At 45.9% G+C, this 23,833-nt stretch overlaps 1 protein-coding gene across 1 annotated transcript in view; it reads left to right on the forward strand.

The window, feature by feature from the left end:
* The window catches only part of MED13L (mediator complex subunit 13L), a 166,689-nt gene extending 143,470 nt beyond the window's left edge, over nucleotides 1-23,219 (forward strand). Inside the window, exons 17-31 of the mRNA XM_074554372.1 lie at nucleotides 1,556-2,502; nucleotides 3,148-3,327; nucleotides 4,958-5,181; nucleotides 5,749-5,941; nucleotides 6,347-6,794; nucleotides 8,078-8,297; nucleotides 10,612-10,800; nucleotides 12,193-12,416; nucleotides 12,855-12,997; nucleotides 14,168-14,326; nucleotides 15,551-15,727; nucleotides 17,831-17,985; nucleotides 19,857-20,018; nucleotides 20,322-20,434; nucleotides 21,452-23,219. Coding sequence (XP_074410473.1) covers nucleotides 1,556-2,502; nucleotides 3,148-3,327; nucleotides 4,958-5,181; nucleotides 5,749-5,941; nucleotides 6,347-6,794; nucleotides 8,078-8,297; nucleotides 10,612-10,800; nucleotides 12,193-12,416; nucleotides 12,855-12,997; nucleotides 14,168-14,326; nucleotides 15,551-15,727; nucleotides 17,831-17,985; nucleotides 19,857-20,018; nucleotides 20,322-20,434; nucleotides 21,452-21,584 — 3,667 coding nt within the window. The 3' untranslated portion in view covers nucleotides 21,585-23,219. The remainder of the gene's footprint in view (nucleotides 1-1,555; nucleotides 2,503-3,147; nucleotides 3,328-4,957; nucleotides 5,182-5,748; nucleotides 5,942-6,346; nucleotides 6,795-8,077; nucleotides 8,298-10,611; nucleotides 10,801-12,192; nucleotides 12,417-12,854; nucleotides 12,998-14,167; nucleotides 14,327-15,550; nucleotides 15,728-17,830; nucleotides 17,986-19,856; nucleotides 20,019-20,321; nucleotides 20,435-21,451) is intronic.
* The last annotated feature ends 614 nt before the right edge of the window (nucleotides 23,220-23,833 follow it).

A 23,833-nucleotide genomic window follows, 5' to 3' on the forward strand; every position in this document is an offset into this window, starting at 1 on the left:
TGCTGGAGGTTTTGAAAGCTAGCAAGAATTGCACCATTAAATTAATAAAACCTCTTAAAAAGCATAGTAATAGTACAAAGGTCTCCTGCTGCACTACTTCACTTCTAGAGGAAGCAGTGTGTATCTTTAAATCAGTCTGTAAATCCTTTAAATCAGTCCTTTTGCAGCCCCAAAGGGTCCTTCAGTGTTCTCAAAAGAATTGCAAAGAAGAAATTGTAAACCCTTGATATAGTGCCTAGGGAGCAATTTAATTCTCGGGTTTTTTCATAATAGTAACTGATGCACCGGGCCTGAGCTGGTTATTAATTTCAGGTATTTGTTGGGGGAAAAAACCCTTTCATTTTCAATCTAATCCAATTAGAGTGAGGATTATTACTGCAGGCTTCCGACAGAGTGGTGATTGCCAATCAGGGTTTCTAGGTCACCTTTTCTTATTAGTCTGAGGCACACACTCTGCTGCAGCTCCACAACTCCTTCAGACCCTGCTTCATTATTTTCCCCCTCTCCTGCTCTGAGTTGGACACACATCAGTTCAAGGTAATAAAATGGTTGTAAGGAAAGAGGTCTTCAGTGTTTTCCTTTTCAAGTCATTAATGATAGGTGGGCATTCAAATGCTAGTTCTTTCCAATGACACACAAAATACACTGTGAGGACAAATATGGAAAAATCCTGTTTCCCCTTCCTTATCCAGAGACTCATTGAGCATTGAGATCTTACACTCTTTCCTTGTTCTAATATGTAATTAACACATTACAAGAAAAGTAAGCAGGTCAGAAGTGATGTGGAAAGAGAAAAGTAAGATCTTTTTCTTTGATTTGTCCCTTTTTACCTGTTTATTGAAATGAGTCCTTGCAGATAGAAGACATCTCATGGGAATGTACAAATGGTTCTGTGGTCACTTGAATTTGGCAGGAAATGACAAAAACAGAGTAATAAAACTCAGTCATGAATGAGGATAACCCAAAAACATGATTCTTAGCTTTACTGGACTAAGAGTTTGTAATGGAACATATCCCATTGTGCCATAGACTGTGTAATCTGAAATGAAGATTTGAATTTATAGAATCAGACATACAGAACGTGTCCACGAGGTGACACCATGTATCAAAGCCTCACGTTTGACTTTTGACAGCCATTTCAAGTGATCATTTCTAAAATAGACTTCTATGTCTCTGAAATACTTTAATTCCTACTAATCTGTATCTCTTTACAGATAGTAGTGTTTAAAATAAAAGCTACTATTCTTTCTTTTTTCTCTAAAAAAGTTGCAGACATTCTAAATCTTAACTTGATCATTTATCTAGAAAATGTTCTCAAGACCATTTGAGTTTTAAGCCATAAGAATAATCTTTAAGAGAGTGAAGTAATGCATTTTATCACAATGATAAGAAACAGTGGTGAGAATTCTGAGTTCTGCTGAGAGCCATGGCTCAAGGTTATGACCAGAGTATTCTATACTGCAGTTTCAATTAATCCCTTCAGGTTCCACTATCTCCATGTATTTAAAAATGAGCTTTGACAGAACGGGTCTCTGTTCCCATCCCTTTCCTGCAGCAACGTGCCCAGCGTGGGCAGCCTGGCGGACCAGGACTACCTGCAGATGAGCACGCCCCAGATGAGCACGCCGGTGACGCTCAACAGCGCGGCCCCCGCCAGCAACAGCGGCGCGGGGGTGCTGCCGTCGCCGGCCACGCCGCGCTTCTCGGTGCCCACGCCGCGCACGCCGCGCACGCCCAGGACTCCCCGGGGCGGGGGCACCGCCAGCGGCCAGGGCTCCGTCAAGTACGACAGCACGGACCAGGGCTCCCCCGCCTCCACCCCCTCCACCACGCGGCCGCTCAACTCGGTGGAGCCGGGCACGGTGCAGCCCATCCCGGAGGCGCACAGCCTGTACGTGACCCTCATCCTCTCCGACTCCGTGCTCAACATCTTCAAGGACAGGAACTTCGACAGCTGCTGCATCTGCGCCTGCAACATGAACATCAAGGGCGCCGACGTGGGGCTGTACATCCCCGACTCCTCCAACGAGGATCAGTACCGCTGCACCTGCGGCTTCAGCGCCATCATGAACCGCAAGCTCGGCTACAACTCCGGGCTCTTCATCGAGGACGAGCTGGATATTTTCGGCAAGACCTCGGACATCGGCCAGGCTGCAGAAAGGCGACTGATGATCTGCCAGAGCAACCTGATCTCGCAGATGGGAGAGGGAGCCAGGAGGAGCCAGGAGCCTCCCATGAGCCTCCTGCTGCTGCTGCAGAACCAGCACACGCAGCCCTTCACCTCGCTGAGCTGCCTGGATTACATGGCCTCCAACAACCGCCAGACACTGCCCTGTGTCAACCTGAGCTATGACCGGCTGCAGGCTGACAGCAACGACTCCTGGGTGGAATGTTTCAATGCCCTGGAGCAGGGCAGGCAGTACGTGGACAACCCCACGGGGGGCAAGGTGGACGAAGCCCTTGTCCGAAGTGCCACTGTCCACTCCTGGCCTCACAGCAACGGTACATGCACGGCTGAGCCTTTTGAATGTGTTGTGGCCTCTGTAAATTTGTTTAGTTGAGACCCACATCATCTTTATGTGGGAAATGACAGGACTAAAAATATGCTAAAGTAGATATCTGAAAGCTTGTAAATTACATCTAAAGTATCAATAATCTAGTTGTTCTCAGGCTTTGTGGCCTAAACTAAGAATGAGTCTGTGGAAGTTCACAAATCTGAAGCAAATTCAAGTATTTGGGGGGAGGGAAAATTAGGGGCCCTTCTTTATTTTGGAGAAGGGTATAAACAGCAGAAAAGAATTGCTCTGTTTGAATTAGCAGGGGAAAGGGGGAAAAAGTACCAAGGGGCGGGGGAACATAATTAAATATTACTGGTTTGTGTACTGAAGATATATAGGTCTGACATCTTGTGACCTGAGCTGGACACCAGTGATACTGAAGTGTGTGTGTAAAGGCCTGTGGTGACAGCAGTGTTTTTGAAAATGCCATGAAATGGCACATTGAGTACTATCCACCTAATGAGAAGTGTCCAAATTCCATGGGCAGTGTGCAGAGCAATTCAAGGAACAATCTACAAAAGCTGTTGTTGCTGTGTGTGAGGGATTGCTGTCCCTCCCTGAAGTGATTGCTGCTCCTTGTCCCTTGCAGTGCTGGACATCAGCATGCTCTCCTCCCAGGACGTGGTGCGCATGCTGCTCTCCCTGCAGCCCTTTCTCCAGGATGCCATCCAGAAGAAGAGGACAGGAAGGACCTGGGAGAACATCCAGCACGTGCAGGGACCACTCACCTGGCAGCAGTTCCATAAGATGGCAGGACGGGGGACCTATGGTACCTACAGTGGGCTCTGTGCCAAGCTAGAGTGCAGCTTCCTAGAAATGGGCACTTTGTCCTGGAAATGACAGGAAGGGGCTGTTCATACAGTTGGGGTCATGGGGTGGGGGGCTCTTCACAGAGGTTTCAAGTGCCTCAAAAGGCCTTTGTGACACCCTGGTGAAGATTTTACCCCTCCAGGTGATGCACATTTACAGGGAGCAGAAACTGTGGGTGAGGCTCAGCTCCCCACCTGAAGGGAGGCTGGCTCAGACCAAAGCAGGGTTAGACCAGGGTTAGGTCAGACCAAAGCAGCCTGGTGTAAACAAAATGGGAGCAGAGGGGGCTGCTGAAATCAGCCACATCATAATGGGAACAGAGCCTGTGTGAGCTCTGCAAATCCTGAAAAACTGGGAATGCTTTCTCCATGCAGGTTCCTGTAGCCTTAATGAGAAGCTTTCAGTATCTTCTGGCTGTTAGTGGCACTTCTGTAAAATGCAAAATAACAAACCAGACTTAGTGTTTGTAGGCTTGCAGAATAACGACTGACATTTCTATCTGTATTGCTTGCTTGCAGTTTATTTCAGGCTTAACCAGTGCAGTCTGGTTTAAGGTTTTTCCTACCAGCTCCACCACACTTTGCTCTCTATTGGTATTTGATATATTGCTCCTTTCCTTAGGGCTGGGACAACTGGGGGTAGCTCCAGTTCCTGTCTAAAGCTGTTGTGCCCCACCAGCAGCACTTCTAATAGTTTTCCCAGCATTTGTAATTTGAAGAGTTAGGATTTGCCAATTGTTACCAGAGAATAGCACCAAAATTCCCATAGAGTGCAGAGCAGAACCTTTGATGGAAAGTCAGTGAATTTTACTGGATGCTGACTTTTTAATAAAGTTGAATTATATTCTGCAGGAACTACTGGGTATATTTTAGCTTGACATTTTCAGCAATATTTCTTCTACTGAGGCAGTATCTGGGAGACACCCTGTTACACAGGGTAATAATCCTCTCTGTGGGGACAGCAGTGCTTGGAGCACATCCTATGGAGAAGGGCAGGAGGCAATTTTTAGAATTATAACTTTGTGTAGTATTATATACCTGGGAATGAATTTCTCTAAGCCTCAGTAATTTTGCACAACCAGGTGGAGGTGGATGAAGAGCTGTAAGGTCACATTTTGTGTGTTCCTGTTATTACTTGTGACTGAACAGGAACTCCATGGCTATGGTTATAGATATGACAAAGGAAAACCAGGAGATGAAGCCTTGGGAAGGGCAGTACATGAGCTTGGAGTACACTGGGAGATGTTTTATTGCAGCTTTCTAGGAAAGTTTAAGTGGTGCTTGGATCAGCTCCCTCTACTTTGGCCAACAGCTTTGATTATATGACATTCCTTAAGTATGATATAAATCTTCCCTCTCCTTTATTAAATATCTTTTCCAAGAAGAAAGGCTGGGAGCATGTGGTTTATCAGGCATGGCACACCCTTGATAACCATTCCATGATAAACATGTAGGACACTCAGAACAGCAAGGGATGAGTGATTTCCAGTATTCCTGTAAAAGAACCCACTTCCTGGGCCATCAGAGACTCATTGCAGTTAAACCAGATATTTTAACATTTTTTCTTTGTTTGTTTTTTCTCCTCTGAAGGCTCTGAGGAATCTCCTGAGCCTCTCCCGATCCCAACGCTGCTGGTGGGCTATGACAAGGACTTCCTGACAATCTCTCCCTTCTCCCTGCCCTTCTGGGAGAGGCTCCTGCTGGACCCCTACGGGGGCCACCGGGATGTCGCCTACATCGTGGTGTGTCCGGAAAATGAGGCCTTGCTCGACGGAGCCAAAACTTTCTTCAGGGACTTGAGTGCTGTATACGAGGTTGGAAAGAGGGACCACACTGAATTATTGCTTCTTAAGTGTCATTGCTGTTCCAGTGCATGCCTGCTGGGAGAAATCTATGGGCTTTAAAGTAACAACTATTAGAAAAAGGGTTTGGTTTTTTTCATTTTGAGGGCTTTCTGCACTTTTAGAGTCCACAAATGCTGTCTGAGTGACACTGGGATTCTCTGGGCATTTTGGAGTGTTTGTTGCTGTCTGCTCTTCCCAGTGGCATTAATAGAGCTGCAGCTTCCCAGTGATGGCCCAACCAAGCCTAAAGAGCAAGGAGCACATTAAAAAAGCTGTTGGTTTCTCACAGTTGCTAGGCTGGGGATAAAAGCATTTATTTCTTTAGCATGTACTCCTCAATATGTCAGATTCTTTAGTTTTGCTGTGAGTGCAGTTCAAGCCAGTAGATAAATGTAACCTTTTTTTTTTTTAGCTATTTATTAAGAAGCCCCTAGCTGTGTGTTGAGAATGAGGGGCTTAAGCCCCAAACCAGTCTCTGTAACATCCTGGGGTGGCTGGCATTTCCTTACAGGCATTTGTGCTTCCCTCCCCTGGCAGATGTGCAGACTGGGGCAGCACAAGCCCATCTGCAAAGTGCTGCGGGACGGGATCATGCGGGTGGGCAAGAGCGTGGCGCAGAAGCTGACGGACGAGCTGGTGAGCGAGTGGTTCAGCCAGCCCTGGGGCTCCGAGGACTGTGACAATCATTCCAGGCTCAAGCTCTACGCGCAGGTCTGCCGCCATCACCTCGGTGAGTGACACCCACGGCTCTGGGCACTGCCAGGGGCATTGCACACCACTGGGGGTTTGCTAAAGGTGCAGATTATGGTCTGTTTCAAAATTTAAAAGATATTACAAGGCTTTGTATTTGTATTTACACAGTTTGGCCAGAGAGCAGAAGGTGTCAGTACCAGCTTAAAGTCACAAAGCTCTGCAGAGTCAGTCCTGGTTTTAAAGACAATTGATTCGTATCACTTCGAACTGACACCCTGAGAAATGGATTCCAAAGCAAACATTGGTCATGGAGATTCAGTTCTCTCAGCATTTGTGTACACTTAGAATGTTGTGAAAGTGCAGGGAACGTCATCCAATTTGCAGGCTGATGCAGGTTCCTTTGATCTGACTGTCACTAATTCCTCTTTCCATGCCATTCCAGCACCTTACTTGGCCACCCTGCAGCTGGACAGCAGCCTTCTGCTGCCCCCCAAGTACCAAACGCCGGCTCCGAGTCAGCCTCAGGCAGCTCCCGGGAGCTCGGGGCCCGCTCCCTCCAGCTCCTCCTCGTGTCTCTCGGCCGCCGCTGGGGCTCCTGCCACCGGCAGCTCCTTCAGCTCCACGCCCAGCGCGGGCACCACGAGCCTTCCGGCGGGCAGCGCGTCCTCCTCGGGCTCCTCGGTGCCACAGCTGTCAGCGTCCTCTGCCACGCCCGGCGCCAGCCAGATGGGCGCCTCTTCCACGCCGGGCTTCAGCGGCAATGCCGGCTCGGGGCAGAGCAGCAGCGCCGCCGGAGGCTCCGCCGAGCGCTCGCAGGGCAGCGCGGGCCCCGGGGCGGACACCGAGCCGGGCCCCAACCTGCCACAGCAGCAGCAAGAGGGACAGGAGGGGTAAGCGCTCACAGGGCCCACAGTGCTGCTCACTAATCCCCTGTCCTGTGCTCACACAGCCTCTAAGCCTGAGGGAAACCCTTCAAAGGAGAGGCCCCTCTGACAGGTGCAGCGCAGCTGAGCAGGTGGAGCAGAGCAGGGCCTGTTCCTGTGTGAAGCAGTCACTGACAAAGGGAAGCTGGAAAAAACACCCTCCCCTTTTCCATCACAAGAATCCCAGCCTGACTGAGCTGCATGGATGTGGAGCTGCCTTAGGACCCTCCACCTGCCCTGTCCTTGCAGCATCAGGAGCACATGGGGTGTGCTCCACCTGTGGCTTGGCACTTGCAGGTACCCCATGGAGCTGAGAGCCTCTTGCTCCATCACACATGCAACATTAACAGATGCAAAATGCAAGCCATGGATTTATTTTTTTCCTAATTTTTTTGCATTGCAGGTGTTGTTTTGCAAGCAGGCACACTGTAAGGTCAGGAGATACAACTGTAGCCCTGTTACTTTAAAATACATTTGGGCAGCACAACTTTTTTAAAGACTTCATTATGAATAGCCATCCATCACATAAAAATTAAGAAAAGGTTTTTTTAGCATTGTATGTAAGTAACTTCCTGAGGCAGCATGTTTTTCATTACTCTTATAATAATGCACATTGCTGATGGTCCTGGTGTGTATTACAGAGAGGGAAATGCCCACATCCTGCTGTAGCTGGGCTTGTCCTTGAGACATCTGTTGCCTGATCTGTGCAAAACACCCTTTGAGCAGCTGCAGGGGCTTCTGACAGAGGCTGAGCTGCTTTGATCACTTACAGATGTTGAGCCTCACTCTCCTGGCTGAGGCATGGGAGGAGCATTTTACCAAGTAAGAAATTCTCAAATGCTCGTTCTGTTGCCAGTGGAGCCTTCCCTGGACCTGAGCACGACCCCAGGCTCCATGAATTGCTTTGATACTTCTAAACTCCTACTTATCCACTTCCACCTCTCCCAAAAGCAAACTCTGAACTGCACCAAAACCCAGACACACAGCTAAAGAGACAACTTTTCCATATTCTTCAGGTATAATGTGGTCTGATTTAATTCAGTGAGATGCTGTTAGACTGTAGGGTACCTTTAGTGCCTGATTAACCCCAGGTATTTTGGGTTAGGAGCTGCTGTGAGCACAACTCATCTCAATGCCTGTCCTCACGGGTTTGAGTTTTGCTTCTGGATGTCAGAATTGCTCGTGCTTTCCTTCCCCCTGGCCCAGCCTGGCCCCACACAAGCAGTACTGACGTGTGGCTCTGTCCCCAGCACGTCGGAGCGGGAGCGGATCGGGATCCCCACGGAGCCGGACGCTGCCGACAGCAACGCCTACCCCCCTGCTGTGGTCATCTACATGGTGGACCCCTTCACCTACACTGCCGACGAGGAGTCTGCCTCCACCAACTTCTGGCTCCTGAGCCTCATGAGATGCTACACAGAAATGTTGGACAACTTGCCTGAGAATATGAGGAATTCTTTCATTCTCCAGGTAATTCTGCCTTCCTCTGTATCTTCACGCTGAGTCTGTGTCACAGCACACCCATGATATGGACACTGTGCTGAAAGAGATAAATGAGAGATAATGCATGACATGTAGGTGGCATTTACAAATTATTTTGTTGACAGTGCAAGGCTGTACATTAAAACAACCCCCTTGTGTTTGTTTTGATGAGGAAATTAATTAGAGCAGCCACAGTATCCCTGCATCAACTCTGTCCTGTGGTCTCAGCAATCCTGGCTGCTCGATGCTTCCTGGAGAGGGGTTTCAATTATTTAAGTTGTAACTTGAGTTGCCATTGCCAAAACTGGCCAGTTACTCCTTTGATTACTTCACATGTTGAGTTGTTTGCTGTTTATATTCCCTTGATTTATACTATTTAATTCAAAAGAAGTACGTGAAACCAGACATTTAATGTATAATATAACTATTGTATTGTTATTATCTGCTTCTTAAAAATAATTTACCATGTAACTTGGCATATAAAAACAGTTACTTACTATGGAATTGCTGAAGAATTTAATTTGTGCAGCCAGAGGCAGCTCTTGGCCTCTTGCCCAGGCTGGCTGCATTTTGCCAGGCCTCCTGTCACAGAGGCTGAGCCTCAATAAATGTGGGGGGATTGGGAGCCCAGAGGCCACAGGCAGGAACAGTGTGGGAAGGATTTCTGTGCACCTTATCCACATTTGCTCACCTTGGTTTAAAGGTATTTCAAATTAGTTAAAAAAAAATAAAATTGGAAGTTCTTGTGGTGTCTCAAGCTGGCCATGGAAAACTGTTGTTTTTGATAGTTTTGACCTCATTGTCCCCTGAAAGGATGGAGAAAACTGTCACCAAAATATTTTAGGCTTGAGAATGAGATGAAAATCAGATCCACAACTTCATCTTGTTAGGCTGCAGGCAACTGATTGATCCAGACCTGGAGAGACTAAAACCAAAGCAGCCACTGACACCACAGTGTCTGGCACACAAGAACTGTGTAACCTCTGCACTGCCATGGGAGCTGAGGCTGTGGCACACTGACCCTTTTTCTCAGTGCTGTTTGTTTCCACATTCACTGTTTGTTCCCCAAAATACATTTTGCCAGTTGAAGTCAAAACAGCAATTTTCTCTAAGTCAAGGGAAACATGATCCAGTTCCACCACTGTATCCTCACAGCTGTACCACAGCACACACAACATGCAGTTACTTCAAAATAAATCAAACCCAAATGTTTGCAGCTTTATTACCGTTCCTGTACAGAGGGGAAAGCCCAGCTCCTGAAATCCTTGGGTAAAGCTGGCTTTTAAAAACACACAGGCACATTTAGTAAGCAAAATGTGCTGCCAAGGTTCTGAAGGTTCAAGCAAGAACCATAAAGTAGTTAAAGTTTTGTGACACTTAAGTTTTATTACTACTGAAAATATTTGTTGAAAATAATCTGTTTGGGTCTTGTAGTGCTGGCAACAATGTAAATGTTTTATATTGACAGCTTCTGCTCCAAAAATCTCACCGTAAAAGGAACCACAAGTAGGACTTGTACAATAAAAACAGTAGATAAAAACAGTGAGGTTACAGGGATTTAATTCTAATTTTAAAATAGGTTTGATCTGAAAACTGGGATTTTGTCATGCTTTGTTTCCTTCTGAAGGAGTGTTGTGCCATTTCTCATTCCTGCTCTTGTTGTGTAGTTGGGTCTTAACCCCCAAACTCATCTCCCAGGCAAATCTCCCTGTAGCTCTGGTTCTTGCTGGTTGAAACTTGTGGGCTGCTCCCTTGACTTTCTGAAACAAATGAAACAGAGCAGCAGCTGAGGCTGCTGAGCTTCCACTGGGAACTAAATTGAAAAGGGGAAACAACCGCACAAATCATTGTAACAGAATCTTAATTGTGCCCTCTCCACCCCTGTGTAAGGATGGCACCACAGAGCCAATTCCCACAAGGACAGCAAACAATTCCTGCCCATGAGCCAGGCAGCCAAACCTGCCTGAACACAACGTTCAGGGACTGTGTGGTTCAGGCCACCTGCAAGTGAAGATTTTGCCCAGAAAAACACTTGTAAAAAATTCAGGGTGTTTGAATACAAGTGTTTGGGTTTTATGGATTAAAACTCACTCTCACTGTGATGGAAGCAGTTTTGTCCCAGAGAATGCAGCCCCTGTCTGCTGCAGCCACTCCTGCCAAGGGACCTGTCATGCAAATCGTGGAGCATCCCAAAGTGTGCTGGGTGTTTGGTGACTAATAACTGTGTGGATCTGGTTGGATATTAATGAGCAGCTCCTGGAAGCCTCTCAGCCCTGTTTTATTGTGTGTCTGAATTCCACAGATTGTGCCTTGCCAGTACATGCTGCAGACAATGAAGGATGAACAGGTTTTCTACATTCAGCACTTGAAGTCTCTGGCGTTCTCTGTGTACTGCCAGTGCAGGAGGCCCCTGCCCACACAGATCCACATCAAGTCCCTCACAGGCTTTGGGCCAGCTGCCAGCATTGAGATGACCCTCAAAAACCCTGAGGTTGGTATTGGTGGCAAGAAAATCAAAGTCTGTTAATGAACTGTAACCACTTTCCTCTAATATCAAAGAGTAGAGAAAATACTTGTTGGGGGATTTTTTTCAAGATATAGAAGACAATGATGATACAAAGGGAAAAGGCAAGCTAATATGGAATAGAAAATAGTAACAAAAACATTAGGCTAACTTGCTACATTTTAAGCTTCTAGTTTTGACTCATAAAGTAAAAGGTTAAACTGTGAAAGAAGAGAAAATGAACATAAGTAGTTGGGATTCTGAGTAATTTTGCGGTTTCAGTCTATAGTGCTCCAACCAGAGTTTAAACCCAACCTTTATTTCTATTCACATCTATATGCATATATATGAAATAAGTTCCTATGCCTAATTGCAGATGTTATATTAATTCCCTGAGGTAATGGAGAAATCCCCCTCTTCGATGGGCTTATCTTTTATCTATTTTAAACTAAATATTAAAGCCCTGATTCTGAAATCTCAGGGATTTCAAAGGAAGAATAATCCATCCTACTTTCTATGAATGTTTTGCATTCTTTGAAAGATAACTATGAATATTTTATTTAGATCTAATGGACCAGCAAAACACTTAAACATTTACCTTGGCATAAAGAGCTACTTGGGAGGGTTTAAAAACCTACTTGCAAAGCCAAACCTATTGGCATTTACTTACTGCATTTAATTAATCTCTGTTTATTGCATTTTATAAATTTTCTCTCAGTCTGCACTGCAGACTCCCAAACTCTGCTGAAGAATTAAGAAAAAACCCTGACTGTTTTTTAATTATGAAACGTTGGTGAGGCCCTTCCTATGTGTTCTCCAGAGAGGAGTTCCAAGGCAAAGATGGGTTTGGGGTGCCCATGTGGGAAGCAGCTCTGCAGAAGATGACCTGGAGGTCCTGTTGGACTTGATGGATGCTCCCAAGGAGCAGCAGTTGGGCTGCCTTGGGAAGGTGCTGCAGCCCAGCCAGGGAGGTGCTTGTCCTCCTCCCTTCTGGGCTCCTCAGAACAAGAAACCTGGGTACACTGGAGCAAATCTAGCCAAGGGTCTAAAGATGATAAAGGAACAGGAGGATCTGACAGCTGAGGGGGTTTAAACTCCTGCCTGTGTCAGGGACTGGTCCAAAGACTGCTTTCATATCCTGAGTTACCTGTACATAAAAAGAAATCTTTAGATAAGGTTTGAACACATCAGCTTTAGCTGGCAGCAGTGAATTGTCTATAACCCCCCTTTTCCCAGTCTCCCTCCTGACTAGGAATGCTTTGAATTTACTCATTGTTTCACACTTGCCTGTCTCTGTACTCGCAGCCAGTGTGTGTGTGTGTTCCTTGTGTTCAGTGCTTTCTGATGTATCCCCTGATGGTTGTGCTGACTCTGTTGCAGAGGCCCAGCCCAATCCAGCTGTACTCACCTCCTTTCATCCTGGCCCCCATCAAAGACAAGCAGACAGAGCTGGGAGAGACGTTTGGAGAGGCCAGTCAGAAATACAACGTGCTCTTTGTGGGGTACTGCCTGTCCCACGACCAGCGCTGGCTCCTGGCGTCCTGCACCGACCTGCACGGGGAGCTGCTGGAGACCTGCATTGTCAACATCGACCTGCCCAGCAGGTACCCCCTGCCCCTGCCTTCTGCCATGGCTGGAGCCATCCCTCACCAGCTCCTTGCACATCCCTTCCATCCCCTTTCCTGCTCAGGAGATCATGCTGGTGTTACAGTGAGAACATTTCAGTTGGCGCTTACAGATTTTCAGATCTGCACAGGGGAAAGTGACTGAGTTACACTTGTTTGCCAATTTGTTTTAAAATATTTTTGCTTAGAATTCTTACCTTGGGGAACACCTGGTGTGTTGTTCAGCAGTTTGATGGCACTGCAGTAACAGTGTTGAAAGCAGACACATAGTTTTTGTTGTTAGTAGTAGTAAAAGGTAAGTTAGGGACTGCCCAGAACTCTGTAGGTGGTAAACTGTGACATAATTAGAGAGAACAGAAATCTGAATATTGTCCTTGATTGTCCTCTCACTCTTGTGTTTAATTCCTTCCCCTGCAGGTCAAGGAGGAGCAAGCTGTCTGCCCGGAAGATTGGGCTGCAGAAGCTCTGGGAGTGGTGCATTGGCATTGTCCAGATGACATCCCTGCCCTGGAGAGTCGTCATCGGCCGCCTGGGCCGCCTGGGCCACGGGGAGCTGAAAGGTGTGCAGTTGTCAGGGCTGTGTGCAGTGGGACAGGGACCCAGGGTACAAGGCAGGGTGGCTCTGACCTGATGACAAACCTGTCAAAATTGAGGGTGATAATCACCTAACCACAGAATTGTTTAGGTTGGAAAAGCCCTCTCAGCTCATCAAGTCCAACTGTCCCACAGTACTGCTGGAGCCATCACTGATCCATGTCCCCATGTGCCACATCCACACAGCTTTTGAACACTTCCAGGGGTGGGGACTCTGCCATTCCTCTCAGTTTTGCATCACCTGCAGACTTGCTGAGACTCTGCCATCACACAGTGGCGTTAGATGGGGTGAATTTGGCTTAACCTTCCCAAGTCCTGTCTCTGGTCCTAGAACCATGATCTTGCAAAAGGTAAACAAGGTGTGCCAAATTCAGTCACAGACAGGATAGGCTGTTGTTGTTTATTTTGCTAGAGTTGAGTGAGGGCAAACATGGATGGGAAGCCAGATATCCAGGCTTCTCAGGCAGGGCTCCCTAGGAGTTTATAATCAACACCAGAGCTGCTGAAGCCCTTTCTCTCCCTTTGTCCCCATTGTTGTCTTGATAGTGATGCCCACTTGACCAAGTGGATCTGAGTGTAAAGTACCTGGCAGAGAAATCATCAGGATCCTCCAAACTGGAATTTCCTGGGCCATGACAGCATGGATTACAGGAGAGCTGGCTGCAGTCCTGCCCTGGCACTGAATTCCTGTATTGGTTTCCATAAACCTTCCCTTGCTTGTGCCCTGGGTCTGATGCTACTCCCTCGTGTTGTGCAGCATTTGCACACTGTCCTTCCAAGGGATGTTGGGGGCCTTATCAGAGGTTAGAGAAAGCTGTGAATGGAGTTATCCTGACACAGACATAGAGACAGGATTCAGCTGTGATTCCTCAACTTAAACATCACTAAGCAAACAAAAAGGTCTTGAGAAAAAATGTATTGAACAAAGGAAAGCCAGCAGACTGCCAGGGAATAACAACGTGCCACAGGAACTCCTCCAGCACTTAGTTTGCAGGGCCAGGCCCCTCGTGTGCACAGGAGTCAGTCCTGGAGGGTTTGGGATTAGGGAAATGCCAAGTGTTGGGAAAGTTTTGCTGTTTCCAGGTGGGTGCTGGCTCTGCATCTGCTCTGTGCTCCCGTGATGTTTTCCCTTGCAGACTGGAGTATCCTGCTCGGGGAGTGCTCCCTGCAGACAATCAGCAAACAGCTGAAGGAGGTTTGCCGCATGTGCGGCATCTCTGCAGCAGATTCCCCCTCCATCCTCAGTGCCTGCCTCGTTGCCATGGAGCCACAGGGATCATTCGTGGTGATGCCAGGTATGTTTTAGCCAACTCTGGCAATGCCAGAAAAACTGTTCTTTTATCACATTTCCCACTTAGGCACATTAATCTTGGGATTTCTGTGAAGAACTTGACTATCATGGCTACATGTGGCAGAAAATAGGTTGAGCCAGCAGAATTCCCCAAAATACCATGGAGAGATGTTATGTGAGGAGAGCAGTCTCCTGAGGGAAGGTGACTGTAGGCCACTGCCAAAGTGCTGATCTGTTCCCTGAGGAGCCCATGGGCTCAGGCAGCCCAGTTCCCATGGGCTGGAAGTGGTGTCACAGACAGCCTCGAGCCTGGAGGAGGTGCAGTGGGAATGAGTAGGAGCCTGTGGAAATGGGAATTAGAATAAGCCCATTTGCCTTCTCACATGCAGAAGTTATTTAGAGAGTTCACTTACAAGCAGCAGTCCATGGGCTTAAGTTAAAGTGAAATTTAATGCTGAGGTTCCCTTTGTTGTTTTACCCAAGCATGTACTTTTTAATGTATGTGGTGACACATCCTTAACATATCCTTACAAACCACTCTGGGGTTTTTTAAGTTTAGAAGGAAAAGACTAAGACAGAGCAGAATTAATTGAGCTTGAAAATTACTTATCGTGTTGAATATTTTCAAAGCAGAGATTTTGTAATGTGAGAAAACAGATGGCAAATGAGGCTTTTTTCGTATCACAGTAAAACACAAAGAAAGACCCAAATCCTTCAACAGATTTTTTTTTCCTTTAGATCCTGACACATAATTAGGTCAACAGCAAGCAAAAATTAGGTTAAAATTGAAGGTGCTGACTAAATACTGCCAAAGAATGTGTCTCTGCATTGAGTATTTCCACCTTCCAAGTTAATTGTTGGTGGGTAATTGAGAAGAATAGAGCAGGAGGAGAGAGAAATTTTATTGTTGTGTGGCTTTATTTTTGTGTTTGTGTTCATATCGACCAAAGTGGGGTGTATTTCATAATTCTACAGAGATGTGTGTGAAAAATCAATTTAACTTGCTCATTTAACAAGTAAATATTTGATTAAGGGCCAGCAGAATGACAGGAGAGGTGGGGCTGGTGATCTTAATGTCAAGCTTGTGCAGCAATGTTATCTTTTGAAGATAAGGCCCTTCAGCTGTGTCTGTGCATTTGCAGAGCAGGTGGGATGGGCAGAGGTGTCCCTGGACACGTGTTTGGGAGGTGATGCAGTGACACCTGTGCCCTTGTGTCTGTCCCCACAGACGCGGTGACGATGGGCTCGGTGTTCGGGCGCAGCACGGCGCTGAACCTGCAGTCGTCCCAGCTCAACACCCCCCAGGACGCCTCCTGCACACACATCCTGGTGTTCCCCACCTCTGCCACCATCCAGGTGGCACCTGCAAATTACCCCAACGAGGATGGCTTCAGCCCCACCAACGGTGAGTGAGGGGAGATCCCCTGGGGCCTTTCCAGGGCATCAGCAGAGCTGAGCTGGGCAGGAATGAACCCCGAGGGAGCCGGGGTTCTGCACAGACCCCACACCCCCCCAGCAAGAGAACCCTGCAGGGCTGTAGCTACAGGGGGAGACTCTGTGCTCTCCCTAAGTGTATTTTGGAGTCACACTGGTTTATTCCAGAAGGGACAAGGACCAGCCAATGCACTGAGTGGAACAGACCAGAATGTGCTTTGTCTTGTTTTAACTTGCTCAGGCCAGCCACTGATTTCCAATCGTGCTTCACATCATGCCCTGTTGTGTGCAGAGCTGACACAAAGGAGGCATTTGTGGTTGAGTAGGGAAAATATCCCAACCTGAGATTTCCTGATGCCCCCAGAGTGCTTTTACACTGAACCTGCAGTTTGAGTCAGCAAGACTCTGGTTAATGCTTTATATCCAAATAAGCATTTTCCTGCTTTGTTCCAAATCCTTTAAATGAGTGCAAAGCAATTTAAACCGAGAGTAGCTACAAACACGTACAGTGGCTGTATTAATGAGGAGGGCAGTTGGGTTGGAGACAAAGGCAGGCCACTGCTTTTAAGGCTTTGATCTGTCCCTCCTGGAATGTCCCAGGGCCTCTGAAGGGAAGTTGTCCCTCTCAATCCCTGTCCCAGGAGGCGCTGGGATCCCTCCCAAGCATGACAAACATTAACCTGCATTAACCTGCCCGTTGGTGCTGCAGATGTTAATTAGAGTCAGGTACAAGAATGGCCTTTTCCAAAATGGTGTTAAATTTAATTTTCTTAACTCTGCTCTACTTAATGATTAAGCTGCTTCCTGCTGCCATTAGCCAACTCATTTTTGCTCTAGGGGCCAAGCAGAGCATGATATTAGGTCTGGTTTGTTTACTGAGGCTGTAGGACACAAGTTAATAAACTTCAGTTATAACATTGCTCTGGCAATCCAGAGGTTCTCTTTGAGAGATGAAGGAAAACAACCACCTGCCTGTTTCAATACTGAGGTTTTAGGTGAAATTAGTTCAGTACATACATACTTTTCCATTTTAAATGGAGTAAATTAATCTTTTTCAGGAGAAATTGTTATTTATTGTTTATTATATGTAGGATGCATGACTTCTATTTAGGGCTTTGTGTTTTAGTATAAATTTGGTTACATTTCTAATTAATGCAGTTAATTCAGACAGCTCCCACTGTATGTGTCTACCCACTAAAATGTACTTTAAATGGCAGCATACACTTGGGTTTCTTCACCTGCTGAGAAATCTGGATAAGAAAAACCCTGTAAACCATATTGTGGTGCTGTAATCTTTGGCTGTGTTGATGGTGCCATATCCTTCTCTCCCATAACTTACTCAGAGTATTGTAACCTGTGTGCAGATGATGAGTAATAGAATGCATAAAGCAAACACATCTTCCCTGTATCTTTAGCCCTCCCCCTATATTAACATAAACCAAATTAATCCAGCTGATTATACTAACGAGCTGTGTGGAACTCCTGAGGTGAAAGTGGGATATGAAGGCTGCTTTGTTGGGGATCCTGGTGCAGAGTCTGAAAGAATCACGAGTCCCTTGCTGTGAGGAAGGCCTTGCTGTCCTCACAGATTCCAGGGGCAGTTTCCCGGGAGCTGCCGGGGCTGTTCCCAGAGGTTGGAGCTGGTGTGCAGCTCTGGGAGCCTGAGGAGCAGCACCTGGAGCTGTGTGTGATGATTCCAAGTTTTAGGGGTTTAGTGTTTAGGGGTCTCTGTGACCAACTGCACAGAGGTGTCAGTTATTCTGTTACAAAATTCAGTCTGGATTTTATGGAGGTGCTACAATGGGAATTCTGTTCGCTCTGTGGCCACTGCTAAAACTCATTATCCCAATAGCTGCCTGCCAGCTCTCCCTTTTATGTCTGTGTGGTTGCAGTCAAAGGTTCTAAGGGGGATTAAACATTAAATTTTTTATCTCTGCTTTCATCTATCTTGGGAGTATGTAAAAGAAAAAAGGGAAAGTCAATAAATTAAAGGGAAAGGTAATAAATTATAAAAATTTCTTGGAGAAAAGAGTATAGCACATTGGAAATTATTTTCCTTTCTTTTCCTTTTCAGATGACATGTTTGACCTCCCATTCCCAGATGACATGGACAATGACATTAGAATTTTGATAACAGGGAATCTTCACTCTTCACCAAATTCCTCCCCAGTTCCTTCCCCTGGATCACCATCTGGCACTGGAGTGGGATCTCACTACCATCACAGCAGGGTAAGACTACAGCACCACAGGGAACAGCACTTAAAATAAAATACAAAGAAAGACCCAAATCCTCCAACAAAATCTTTTTCCTTTAGATCCTGACACATAATTAGCTCAACAGCAAGCAAAACTTACTTTACAATTGAAGGTTAAATACTGCTGGAGGTGTCTCTGCCATGGCTGTTTGCACCCTCCAAGTTAATTGCTGGTTGATGATTGAGGGGGAGAGAGCAGTAGGAGAGCAGCTTTATTTTGGTGTGGCACAGCCATAGCTGATGACCCTGCATAGATTTAATCTGTACTCATCCATTCCCTCCTGGAAAATCCTCTGGAATGTCTCTGGCATGAAGTGACAAGTCTTGGAGAGAAGGGAAGCTGTGACAGCCCTGTTCCCATGCATTTCAGGGGAGGCAGGAGGGAGAGAATTCTCCCAGTGATGAAACTCTGCCCATGGAAACTCCGCAGGTGCTGGATGGTTATGCAGATGTTGTTTTCTTAGGAATATTTAGCCCAGAGCACACAGCGTTTGGGAGTTATTTTTGTTTGAAGTGGCTTTTATAAAGTCAGTTCCAACATCAGTGATTACTTAAAATGCAAATTATTTTCAGTAATTCATGGGGTTTTTTTTGAATTGGCTTAGCTTGGATCAGGTTTGAGGGAACTCTTTCACTCCTACATTTAATCACATAAGACTGAGCTGATCTCTTAAAATGGTTTCCATTGCAATTAGGTTGAAGTTCTGTGATTTGCAAGTTTCTGTGAAGTTTTGTTCTAGAAGTATTAACTTGGAAGTAGTAGCATATTACTTCTTTACTAAATAATAGAGTATTTCATGAGAGAAACAGGGTAACTTTTATATCATTTTTGACACATCAGTGAGACATCTTCAGATCAGAATTCTAACTCCTGAACACAACTGACTAAATGGTGGTAGTTTCACCCCTGGAAGTAGAAAGAAGTTTGCAAGTTTCCCTTGCAAACTCTGCCAAAACGCCTCACTTCAGCTTTAATACAGTCAGTGAGGGAGAAATGCCTCCTGCCTCAGCCACAGAAATACTAATCCTGTATTTTGTGAGCTCAGTCCACAACCACCTTGTGTGGATTGTGTAACTCTCCCATCAAAGGCTTGATAACAGCACATTGCTGTCCCAGTTATTCCAGACTGGTGTGTGGGCAAATGAAAACTTCTAAATTCTGCTGCCAAACCCTGCAGCCATAAATCAAAACTCCTCACTTTCTCCCTCCCCAGTTCCCTCAGCAATCCATTCTGGCCCACTGCTATGCAGAGCTTGCCTTCAGTGGAGCTGCATCCATAGGGAGCAGCCCTGGGAGGTTCATGGCCTGAGCCCAGGGCCCTGGACAAGCCCCTTCCAGCTGAACCCGAGTAATTCCCATTAACCATTAAGCCAGGCCTGGTAATTGCAGTGTAATGTTTGGCTTTAGCAGAGCAGCAGTGTGTGATCATCCCCCCGTGGGCCTGGGGTCAGGGCAATAATTGATGGCTGGGCACCAGCCCCGTGTGCTGGGCTCCCTGTGCCCCTGCTCCAGGCTTTTTTCCTGCCTTAGATTCCTGTGCAGACCCACTGGAAGGGATTGGCAGGGAGGGATTTGTAATTGAGCTGCTTTCTGTGCTGTGGAATCTTTGCCTTTTTTTTCTTAACCTATTGACATTTATGGATGAAGTGAATTGCTCTCCCAGCTGTTTAGGAATCTACAGTGTTTCTGAAACATAAGCCTGGAGAACCCAACTTTGACTGAGATTCCTGACTGACTAAAGGAGGGCTCATTTGTCACAGGACAGTAATTAGCAAATGAAGTCACCGTTCCAGGAGTGGGCTGCATTGACAGCACCCCAGAGCTGCCTTTTCCCTGTCTTGCAGAGCCAAGGTGAACGTCTCCTCTCCAGAGAAGCCCCCGAGGAGCTGAAGCAGCAGCCCCTGGCTCTGGGCTACTTTGTGTCGACTGCCAAAGCGGAGAACCTCCCGCAGTGGTTCTGGTCCTCCTGTCCTCAGGCACAGAACCAGTGTCCCCTCTTCCTGAAGGTCTGTCATACTCCACATGGAGCACTCATTTTCCATTGCTGTTTCCATGACTGTAAAAGCCTAAGTTGGAGTCTGTGGTGTCAGAGTGAACCTGAGACCTCTCACTCCAGAACTGCAGAACTCCAGTCTGTTTATTCAAAATTGTTACCATTAATTTGGAAATACACGTGGTCATGGGGGGTTCACCACAGAACTGCCAACTTCCCACGCTGTCCTGAAGTGATTCACAATGGATGTTTCTTGGGAATCTTCAGCAGTACCTGCTGTATGAGAAGTTAATTTTTGCTCTTTCCCTCTGCACAGGCCTCTCTCCATCACCACATCTCTGTAGCGCAGACAGATGAGCTTCTACCTGCCAGAAATTCTCAGCGAGTTCCTCACCCCCTCGACTCTAAGACTACATCAGATGTCTTGAGGTAACACCTTTTAGGTTTTCATTTCTGCTCTAAACATTAGGGGACTGAGCTCAGTGGTTTCAGAGTAACCTTTCCAACCTATCACAATTACTTATCTGCACGTTTTAGCCCTGCCATGCCCTATGTGTCTTGGGGCATTTCCTCCTCCAAGATGCCAGAGCAGGACTTTGAGGGGGAATTCTGTGGGTTTCCCTCTGCTGTGCACAGTGATGCCAAGCAAACTCAGAACAGCTCAACCTTGCCAGGGGGACATCATGGTTTTCCCCCCACCCAGACTGCTCTGTTCCCCTGGCATCTAATCTGAGCTGTGCCATTCCATTATCTTACCAAACCCAATGGATTTGTAGGAGGAGATAAAAGCACTCCCTGATGCTACTGTGCAGGGATTGGGGTATAAAGGAGACACTGTTCCTGAATGCAGGTAGGGTGTGTGTTTTATTGTTCAGGATGGTGTAGGGCCTGTCCACCTTTGGGGACTGGACACAGATCTGTGTGGTGAGAGCACACAGTGAGGGACACCCGAGTGAACAAACAAACATCAGCAGGGAACAAGAATGTCCTATCTAAGGAAATTGGGGGTGTACTATTCTAGAAGATATTAATTTGCATCCTGTTGGAGGACTGAGCTCTCACAGGTGTCCCAGGTATTGAGTAAAATGAGAATGCATTGGACAGAGAAAGGAAGAGATGCAACAGACACAAGTTCCAAGATGAGAGATTGCAATTAGATAGAGGATCACAGGAACAGTGTGAGCAAACACAGGGTGCACAGAGAGGCAGAGGTGTTCAATCCCCAAGGCTTGGACAGCAGTGCCATTTGAACCACTGTGAGTCTGGAGTCTGTGTGTGTTTGGGAGGGCCTTTGTGCAAATGGTTCAGACATAGCAAAGCTGAACCCTCCTGCTTTTCAGTGAGGTTCCTCCTTTGCCAACACACTGGCAGCCCTGTCAGGGTGCAGGTCCAGGAGAGCCCCTAACACCCCCAGAGCAGGCTGTGATGTGTGTGCCTCCTGTGCAGGTTCGTGCTGGAGCAGTACAACGCCCTGTCCTGGCTCACGTGTAACCCGGCCACGCAGGACCGCAGCTCCTGCCTGCCCGTGCACTTCGTGGTGCTCACCCAGCTCTACAACGCCATCATGAACATCCTGTAGGACACACAAGCACTTGTTCTTCTGGCTGCTTCTCCCCTCCGCCCGGGAACGTGCCACGACCTGCAAAGAGCTCCGTTTGCTTCTCTTCAGACCAGTCCTGTGCTGTGCTTCTGTTCCTCCAAAAGCACATGTGAATTCTGCAGTGTTCAAAACTAAACTACCCATTAACATCTCTGGCAGCTTCAGTCCAAAATCTGGGAACATCCAAGAACAGTGAACACAGAGTAACCTCAAGCCAGTGTTAGTTTGGTGGCTCAGTAACTACTGGTCAGCGTGATTATTTTTTTTAATATTTTATTTTTTTAAGGAAGACTACAGGATCTTTTTGCATTAGGAACTGATAAAGACCCACAAGCAGTGTCAGCCCTCCGAGTAAAAACCACCTTGTAGTGACCAGTTCGGGTGTTTTGTTGTTTGATCGTCGTAAACTGGGACTTTGCAGGAAGAAAAAACCACAAACACAAAACCACACAGTTGTAGTCTCGTATAAATATTGGAGTTTTCTGTCTACCTGGAGTTCCTGTCAGAGTGGATTGGGATGAATGCATGCATTTGTTACCTGTCCATGTAGATATGAATGGTCTGGAGATACTTTATTTATTTTTAGGTTTGGGGAGGGGAGGGATTAAATTATAAAGGACCAGGAACAGTAGAAATACCTTAAAAATCCAGCTCCGTTCCACTGTAGGGTTATTTATCTACAGACCTCTCACTCTTCTGACCTGGAAATCAAAAGAAGCTCATAACAATCGAAGTCTGGGAAGGGAAATGTGTTCTGGTAAGGATATCTTGTATTTTAAGGAATTCTCCCCTGTGTTTAGCCTGGTTAAAGCAAGGAATGGCCAGTGTTTAATGAAGGATAACACTACCTAAGGGAGAAGAGTGAGAGGGAGGTAGGGAGGAAAAAAAATACTTTAAAGCCCAGTTCAGGGCAAGTGGAAAGTGGCAAATTATTCTATTGTAGAGCTATGATTGAAATATATTTCCAGTAAATTTAGTGATGCTAGAAAAGTATTTACTGAAAGCCAAGTCGCCCTTGAATTCTGGGCAGACTCGTCCATGTACATATCCAAAAATACGGTTTTTGTTTACACTAAATCAGTCACAAATCTGGTGTATTTTTTCTGACTATAGGAATATTATTTCAAAGAAATAATTTTTAAAAATTATATCATTAAATTAGTACTTGAAGTTACACCACTGTGGTGGCAAAGTTACTTTGTTTAATGAAATGATCGCCATTGGGAAGGTTAATGGCTAATTGAAGTATTTTTATGACTCCTTCATTCCAGGCTCCCAGGGGTTCCTATTCCAGCCCCATTCCCTCATTTCTGGGGGTGCACTGGGCAGCAGGAGGGGGCCAGGGTCAGGCACTTGGATCAGGCTGGGTGACCCCTCCCCTGGCTGTGAAGAAAAACTACCAAGTTTAGAGTTCTTCCAAAAGACTTTCATGTTCTGGTTAAAAAAAATGAAATTCTATGATTTTAAAAAGTATTTTTCTTGAGATAATGTAACATTTAAAACAAATTATATAAAATAATAAAAGAAAAAAAAAAGAATTGCTTGTGTAATGAGAAGGTGAAGGCAGGAGAGGAACCTGTAAATGGATTCTTTCCTTCCCTGCTCCACCCCTCCGTGTGGGTGTCCTCTTTGCAATGTATAGGTTAAAAAAATCTGATATCAAACCATTTGTATCTAATGTGTACAGTGTAAAATTGACTTTAAAAATATTGCAGTACTATTTTTTCTTAATCAGAAAAGAAAATTCTCAAGGCCTTTTGAAGAGCATAAAAAGATGAAGATTGTAAACTTGTATAAAAAAATTTAACTTGGGGAGGAAAACAATGTAAAGTAGACATTTGTAATCTTTTACCATTTGGGGGTTATTTGTTCCCAGGATTCATCTGAACTTTGGATTATTATTTTGCTTATTGTTTTTAAATGGGCCGTTTTTATCCAGGGGTGTTTCTTCCCCACAAACCTGGTTCTAAGCAAAAATTAGAAATTAAAAAAAGGGCAGCAAGGAGTAGTTTTCATCTGGTGTCTTTTATTTAATTTTTTTAAGTTAAGAGAAGCTGGTGACATATTTATACGTTTTTGTGCAAAATAAATGAATGGCAATAGATTTTAAAGAAAAATCTTATGTACTTCAGTGTGAGAAGTTCTGTATAATATTTCTCTTAAATATGCATTATTTTACTTGTGAGTTTTTTACTGAATTAATCTGAAATGTACAAGCCCTGGCTTTC

Source organism: Zonotrichia albicollis, chromosome 18, assembly GCF_047830755.1.
Source record: "Zonotrichia albicollis isolate bZonAlb1 chromosome 18, bZonAlb1.hap1, whole genome shotgun sequence".
In the NCBI taxonomy this organism is placed as follows: domain Eukaryota; kingdom Metazoa; phylum Chordata; class Aves; order Passeriformes; family Passerellidae; genus Zonotrichia; species Zonotrichia albicollis.